The following is an 8,217-nucleotide window of genomic DNA, read 5'->3' on the forward strand; positions in this document are numbered from 1 at the left end:
CCGAAATCATCGGAAATTGACCCATTTGGTAACATTAATTTCAAGCAGAGTTTCAAGTTCACATTTTTCTCAAAGGGTATCGATCTGCACTTTAGTGGATGCACATTTCAAGTACAAATGTAATACTCCTACCTTTTTTGGCGAAACAACTTACGCGTCACATAAGTCAGTGTCCGTGACAGAAAAATTTGGGCCAAAGTTTGTTTACACTCGTCTGTCGAAGCACCTCTCTGGTGTGCACAGGATTCTTTTGAAATCGCCAAGATTTTGGCGATACTTCAGTTAATTGCGTCTTTAAAGGCAAGGCTTTCTTCATGGCCTTTTTTTGCGACAATTGTGTCGTCAAAGAAGGTTCAAAGATCACCTTAAGGGGGATTTGGAGTGGGTACTCTGCAAACGCAACAGTGTACTCAGTACACTCTCTTTAGCGTGTACTCACGAGTACACTCTCTAAAGCGTGCCCTGACGAGTACACTTTCTTCAGCGTGTGCTCACGGGCACATTCCCACGAGCGTGTACTCAATAGGGGTGGTGGAAAGTACACTTTTTTCGAAATCTCAAAAGTAAGATGGCGCATTTTGTAGCTATTTTTCTGCTGATTCCGAATATGTACTTGGTTTTGAGAAAGGAGTAAAACTGAGGGCGCTACCAGCCTTCAAAGTTTTAAAAAATTGCGAAAAAAAATCGAATTTTCAAGGCCTGTAGCGCCCTTAGTTTTTCTTCGTTTGCAAATCACAGAAAATATTCGGAATCGGCAGAGAGAATGCTACGAAATGCGCCATCTAACTTTTGCAAAATGGAAAAGCCTCGGTCTTAGCAATGTGTGGCGAAACTGGCAACGCATCCAGGGGATTTTGTTATCGGAATGACGAGACAGACTTTAGTCTGATTTCAATTTTATTATTATCTTAACACACAGGGCCAAATGTATGTGAGGATTTAATTAATGCCGACGGCGGCCCAAGCTGCCGACTTGTTATCCATTTCCGGTAGCTTCGCTCGTCGGAGAGACAAGGAATTCTTACACTTTTAATTTACTTTGGTTCCTTATGAAGTTGCGAATTTCCACGTTGCCAAGGTCAGTAACGACGTTCGGCACCTGAACGCATGCGCCCCATGAGACGATGCCGACCACGACATTGCCCGTCCTGTTGTACACGGCACCACCAGAGTCTCCCTGCAAACAATACAAAGTTGGTTTTTTTTAGGGGTTCCCAAAAACCCGAATTGTTTTCGGTCTAGTGCTCCCCCCCCCCCTTTTTCGATTCCAAACAGCGCTAAAGTATTTAAACTATTTAAAAAAAGGGAAATTCCAATCTATTTACTTTTGAAAAATTTGCTAATGCTTTCAAAGGCTGCGGTTCTCTTGTCATGTTTTCCTCAAGTCTGTGGTCAATTCTGCACTGCAGGAAATAACCACAACAAAAGTACAGAAATTTCCTGCAAATTTTTTTTATCAGGAATTAAGTGTACTTTTCAAGTACAACAATTGTTGTACAAAGTACAATGGAACCGGCATGACGAGTGCTGTGCAGTCCAGGGCTCGTTGTGGTTTGTACAATTCTCGTTGTACTTTCTACAATCCCTGTTGTACTTTTATTGCACAGTTTTTGTTGTACTTTTGTTGTACTATCCACACTTTTTCTTGCAGTGTGGGTCCGGGGACAGATGTATGAAAAAGGTGACTTGCCAGGCAGTTGCCCTTGCTTGCCGCATAGGTGCAAATGCAGCGCTGTGACACTCTTGCATTGGCTTGCTTGAGGTACTGCCGATCACACTCGGGCTGTTCCACGATGCTGAAGACGGCTCGTCGAAGGAGCGCGGATGGCGCGGCGTTCTGCCCATTAACCTTTTCAAAATTCAGTAATAATTAGGTATGTCGGAGTTCATCCTCCGTTAAGTCAGCATGCACATGCACACTGCGAACTCCACTGGCGTTACAGAGGAATACAATTTACGCCCTTTAACACGTTCGCTGCGACGGGGTTTTTGGGCGGAAAAGCCCAGACTGCGAAGGCCTCCTCAGATAAAACTATTGACCGCTCCTGGGGCGTAAATCGTTGCACGCCCTTAAAGGGCATAATTTTAATGCCTTTGTGCACTGCAGAAAATAACCACAACAAAAGTACACAAATTTCTGGCAAATTTTTTATCAGGAATTTAGTGTACTTTTCAAGTACAACAATTGTTGTACAAAGTACAACGGAACCGGCATGACGAGTGCTGGGCAATCCAGGGCTGGTTGTGGTTTGTACAATTCTCGTTGTACTTTCTACAATCCCTGTTGTACTTTTATTGTACAGTTTTTGTCGTACTTTTGTTGTACTATCGACACTTTTTCTTGCAGTGTGTCACCAGTGTATACTCAGTACACTCTATTCAGCGTGTACTCGAACTCACAAATTCACTCGTACGAGACTGCTCAGGAGTACACTCCAACGAGAGTGGACTTCAATGAGGGATAGCTTACATCAGGGCACACCTCAGCACGCCTGGCAATCAATAGATGCAGCGAAGCACGTGCTCGGGGGACTCCTGAGTAAACGCTGAAGAGAGCTCTCTGGTGTACTCACAAGTGCACGCCAACAGAGCGTACAGAATAGAGTACAGTGTGGGTGGAGTTTGCAGAGCACGCTCAAAACCGATACCAACAATAGGGTATTTTAACGAATCCCTGGCCCGGAAGGCAAAGAACAAAAGTAAGAACAAAAACCTCTTCTGCGCATGCGCAGACGTCCCCCCTCCACTCTGAGGCAGCGTCTGCGCATGCGCAGAAGCGGTTTTTGTTCTTACTTTTGTTCTTTGCCTTCCGGGCCAGGGATTCGTTAAAATACCCTATTGTGGGAGCTTTACCGAGTCTTTCTCTAACTCCATGGGCTTGGCCATGGCCCGAACCCTAACTGAATGTTTTCCAAAAGCCTTGGCACAATTGCGACCTTACTGGACCCAAGGGGCTTCTGACTTCAATAAGACTCCAAACACGACATCAATAATACCGATAAAACCAATATTACTACAATACTTTCTATTTTGGGTCTCTCTTATCATGCCGCGTGTCATTTCACTCATTTCAGTCTGTAGTTTTTGTTTAGGATCGAGTCTCATTGAAACAAAACCATCCGAGTGGTCAGAAAACCACGCACGCGGAATAGAACTCAAGTCTAAGAATCCGAACGCACTCGAAGCCACCCAAAGCAGAACCAAAGGCATTCCCCACTGCAAGACACATTCGGCGGCGTCTTTCTCTCTCGTTCTCAACAGCCGCAATGGCAGCATCAGGGAGCGTTGCCCGAAGAAGTTGCGCGTCAAAGCTAAAGAAAGTGTACTGGATACGCTGTTGAGTTTGAAGAGAGTGGTCCGGTTGACCAATGATCGAGCCTTCGCGGTCGGTACAAAAGTTGAGTTACACGCTAAAAACGGTACCGGGTTTTCCCAGGAACCCTGTGGCAGAGACAAAGGCGATTTCCAGGGAGTTCCTGGGAAAATCAGGAACCGTTAACGGTAAAATTTTTTACCGTGTACTGAGAACTTCTGCTCCACCAGTACCTGCGTTACTCCCCAGCCCGCAGTGATGACCTTGGTACCCTTCTTGAGGTGCTGTCCCATGCCGATGAGATTGGCCTTGGCCACCGTCTTCCCGAAGACGATAGGTGTCTTCAGACGAGCGACAGCGATGTCGTAATCCAAGGCTGTGCCTTGGGTTCCTTTGATTCCCTGCACGTGGGAAGAACAGAGTCATCAAATCCGGTCCCTGATCTTGGCCTCTGTTCGGGTCTCTACCATGATCTATGGCACGATGTATTAATGTGTGGCTGGATTTTTGATTGTCACTTGAAAGAGTCCTTGTTTATTGTGTACCTTGAATTTAGGATGCACCCAGTATTTAGCTACTGAGTGGAGGGTGCCCCCTCTCTCCAACAGAGACGATCCGGCGCGTATGCGGAAAAGGGACGCAGCGGGGTAAGATATGGTCAGGTCATCAGCAAGCCTGCATAACATACCAAAAGTTAAAGTGGGATAAACAATTGGGACGAGAAAAACCATTGGCAGTGACACCCTGCACCAACGAATGTGACATCACATAGGTAAGAATGTGAATTTTGTCACGTTCGTTTGGATGCGATGTCACATTCGTTTTAACGTGACACGGCCATCATGCAACCATCTGATGCGGGTGTCACATTCGTTTAAGCGTGGATCAACATTCAAACGAATGTGACATCACATTCAGACGAACGTGACAAAATTCACATTTTAGCGAATGTGACGTCACATTCGTTGAATATCAGTGCACTTTTACCGGCATCATTAGTCTTTACAACTTCATTCTGTAAGGCCAAGTTCTCTACATTCTCAGCCTCTTATTGACTTTATCTTCAGTAAACAGGTTACTACTTAGTACAGCCTACAATAGTAGTATTCAGTACTTTCTTCTAAGATATTAACAATTTACTGCATAAAATCACAAAATTACTTAATTTTTTTGTCAATAAGTTCTAACAAAAATGCAGATTATAAGAACAAAAGTGAAGAGTACATATTACTGTTGCTCAAAAATCAAAGGTGCTATCGATAAAATGTCTTTTCCACGGACTAAAAGAAGCGACTCTGTGAGTGAACGTAAAAACATTGAAACATGGAAATCGCTTTTATACTCTAGATCGGTGTAATTTCGGACAACTCTGCCCGGAAGCATGGCGATGATGCTACCATCTAACGGCCAACTTGGAGGCTTCTCCCGTTGCGCGCATCGCATCGGCCACACTTAAAACCATCTGATCAATCACCCGGAGGCCAAATCAGGGGCAAACTTCAGGGGAAAGAGTGGTTTTTGTATTTAACCATTTTTACCTTAGTTCGCTTTATGCTTAAAAACTTTGACTGGCAAGCCGAAACTGTTCATGGCCGATTCATGAGGTGATTGTTTGTCGATTCGATCACGTTAAGAGCATACTGTGTCAAATTTTCAATCACCTGGGTCAAATAGTATGGTTTATATGGGCTCAAAACTAAAAAATTGTTACTTCACGGGGTAATTTCGGACATACAAACGTCACGCCAGGGAGAGTGGGTACACTTTCTATTTCGCAGGGTTTGAGTGGTGGAAGCTCTTCTGGAAGTTGAAGATAATCCAATAACAACGATAATCCCCAATTGTTATATCGGTTGCTTTATAAACTTCGAATTTCATATAAATGGGGCAAAGCTACATCTTTATACTTAGTTTTATGTGCATATCCTACCTTAGTGTCAACGACTGTTTTGTGATTAATTTTATTTCATGTGACATGAAAGTTAGTCTTGGCGAATGGCTGCATAGCTCGCCGGTTTACTACAATTGAAATGCAAAGCTTTCCACTGAGCCCCTGTATCCTTCCTAACCGTACATACGACACGACTACTATACTCTGACCAGAAAACGAAGAGCCCTGAGTTCTCGCGGTTTATGGCATCTACCGCCTTGGATAGCATTGCAGGTAGCCCTCGACCGCGAAAACCCAGGGCTCTTCGTTTTCTGGTCAGAGTATAGCCCTTCGTATACATGTATGTGATTGTCTGTAATCTTGTAGAGGAAGATTTCAGATTCACTTTCCCGTAAAAATTTATGGCCCGAGTTGCCTATGAAAGCTAATCGGTCAAAAATTAAAAAATAGAAGCGTTCTAAATGGCTCTACCAGTTCCACCCACTATTCCTGAAATCGAACTACATATGAGTGCAGAACATGACTTCAAACTATGTATGAATGACCACCCCTACCATATCTTTACATCTAAACCCTTACGAATTTCTCATATAATCATATTAGCACTTTAGAAAGAGACAGTGATCGATTTTGGGACCAAAATCAGAACGAAAAGTCGTTTTTACCAGGGGTGTCCGAAATTACCCCAAAACACGGGGTAATTTCGGACACTGCTTCGGACCCTCCACTGTAAAAACTGTGAGGTGCAGATATTTGAAATAAGCGCCAAATCGAAGCTAAAGGTGGGTATATGATAAATTTTAACCCTCAAGTCCATGACAGCACCACAACTTTCACAATTTCAAAAAAAAACCTATCAAAAGTGTCCGAAGTTACCCCGTTTCACGATATGCCATCCTCTTTCTCGAGGTCAAAACAGGAGTCAATAAACCACAAAAGTCATTAAGTTACTGCCGAAGATCCCGACTCTTCATTTATCACCACTTACTCGGCAAAACAGTGGGCTGCTGAGATTATATACAGCCTATCGATGATGACACAGCCGCAATTTTGGAGGAATGGAGCTGAAGAGGTGTCGCGTTTCTCGAGGGCGGCCTAAACTCAAAGAAATTGAGAACCAACTTTAGTTTAGACAGGCTACGCTTAAATATGTAACTTCACGTAGATGTCGATACTGCAGTTCGGCACTATGAGTGGATGAAAGGCAAAAGCAGTGAAGGGGACGACAGCGAGTGCAGTGGCATTGACTGCTTTACTGAAAATACCGAACAACTCCAGATCAGCACGGGCAAAAGTAAATCGCAGTACGTACAACCCTCCGTACGCTTGAAACAAGCTCTACGCACTTCATGTCATGGGTCATGTTCAATCTTCAAGCAGACCCGACGCACTGAGAAAATTTGATTCATCACTTGATGATAGTTTCAAGGCTAATTTTCCTTACAACAATGTCATCAAAACAATTGATGACATTGTTGTCACGCTCATGCAATAAGTATATGAGCTTTGATGAAAATGTCATCAATTTGTGATGAGATTGTCATAATTTGAAAGTGATGAAATCGTCCACGTTTTTGTCATAAAGTGACACACAGTGCGGCGATAACTATCTTCCCACATGTTGTACGACGCCTACTGAAAATTGTTCTTTCATTGACAATAGTGCAGTCTTACCAAGAAAGGTGACTTGTTAATGCTGACAGCGGTACCGCCAATGATTTTCGACTCCTCCCATTGACCTCTGGCAGCAAGTACCATCCAGATGACTGCCGCGACAAAAACAATTGTGTTAATAGCAGTGCGCGAGTGACCAGGGTACACCAAGTAGTGGAAATAAAATGAAGCTACGAGTTCTCATTCGGGCCCTGGTTAAATGTTGCCAGGCGTAGTGGAACAGATCACGGAGCCTGCATCATGCAAATCGATGTAGTGGTGTATGAAATGCATCTAATTTGGCCACATATGCTTCGACCCGGAAACCAAGCAAGAATGCAAAGTTTCCGAGTAGAATTATTTTGGACCAAAACAACAAAAAAGTGCTTATATAACACCTTCTAAGATATGTATATATCAAAGGTTGATTCGTACACGAAGGTGCCCTCATTCAATTCGGCAAAATCTTCCGGCATTCGATTTAGTTTGATTTAGATTTAAAAACTTTATCAATTTTCTCAATATAATTCAAAATTTTACTATGAATTTAACTGACTTTCGTAATTAACCTCAGAAGCAAGTACAAAAATGCTCCAGAAATAATTCTCATGACATTTTAATAGGAATCTTTGATCATTACAAAAGGCGCGTGTGACTGTAAAATTTGTTTCCGAGGAAGATTGCTGATCGTGATATGCCCTATTTTCAGTCGTTTGCTAGTTGGAGGGGGGAATATTGTGTTTCCTTGTCAAACTTAGTGATTTGCCGTCCACGGCTACACGAAACGCCGCACGGACTCGGTACAAACTTCTAACCCAAAGAGCGCATTTGTCTGGTCGCTCTGGGCACATGTCACAAACCCTCATGAACGCCCATGCCCGTTTATGGGTTTTGAATGCCTACCAAACCCGGTCACGGCAGTTCGTATTAGCCAAAGGCACCCACAAACCGAGTTTGGTTCAGATCTGAACAGGTGCCCGGCCAAGTCTTCCCTTTCTTGCCAGAAACTTCTTTTCTGAATGCAGAATTATCACTGACGCAGAAAATGATTTTACCGACACTCGCGAAGACAGCCCAGCGAGCAGCCATGATGTGCTGCGAAGTTGACTGATAAGCGTGGTCTCCTCTTCTACGTCGTGCGCGAGGCGGTTGCTCTTTTTAAGTGACTTCAGTTCTCCGAGTAGTCAGTACTCAAATGTGCTTGCACCTGTCGTCCTCTATAATTACAAAGATAATGCTACAAACAACAGGCGCGGTCTAAAAAGGGGGAGGGGGGGCGAATGGACCCCCCCCCTCCCTGTGACATTCCCAAAACGCCTGATAGTAGGTTGATTCGTACACGAAGGTGCACTCATTCAAT

At 43.8% G+C, this 8,217-nt stretch overlaps 1 protein-coding gene across 2 annotated transcripts; it reads right to left on the reverse strand.

Annotated features, from left to right (window-relative positions):
- Positions 1–879: 879 nt before the first annotated feature.
- On the reverse strand, positions 880–8,061 carry LOC117652828 (mite allergen Der p 3-like). Of its 2 annotated transcripts, XM_034397982.1 has the most exons (7): positions 7,913–8,061; positions 6,879–6,970; positions 6,193–6,299; positions 3,859–3,988; positions 3,547–3,714; positions 1,691–1,849; positions 880–1,177 (listed from the first exon to the last, which is right to left on the reverse strand). In XM_034397982.1, exons 1-7 carry the CDS (start codon positions 7,944–7,946, stop codon positions 1,022–1,024), a joined length of 846 nt encoding a protein of 281 aa, XP_034253873.1. In that variant the 5' UTR covers positions 7,947–8,061; the 3' UTR covers positions 880–1,021. The 2 variants fall into 2 exon arrangements, with proteins under 2 accessions (XP_034253873.1, XP_034253874.1); XM_034397983.1 differs by lacking the exon at positions 1,691–1,849.
- Between the last annotated feature and the right edge of the window lie 156 nt (positions 8,062–8,217).

This window comes from Thrips palmi, unplaced genomic scaffold (genome assembly GCF_012932325.1).
Source record: "Thrips palmi isolate BJ-2018 unplaced genomic scaffold, TpBJ-2018v1 HiC_scaffold_7, whole genome shotgun sequence".
Taxonomy (NCBI): Eukaryota; Metazoa; Arthropoda; class Insecta; order Thysanoptera; family Thripidae; genus Thrips; species Thrips palmi.

Coding starts and splice junctions, on each gene's coding strand:
- LOC117652828 (XM_034397982.1), bottom strand. CDS start 7,946: ATGGCTGCTCGCTGGGCTGTCTTCGCGAGTGTCG. Junction 3,989..6,192: donor GCAGCCCACTGTTTTGCCGA/GTAAGTGGTGAT, acceptor TATGTTATGCAG/GCTTGCTGATGACCTGACCA. Junction 1,178..1,690: donor CAAGCAAGGGCAACTGCCTG/GCAAGTCACCTT, acceptor TATTGTTTGCAG/GGAGACTCTGGTGGTGCCGT.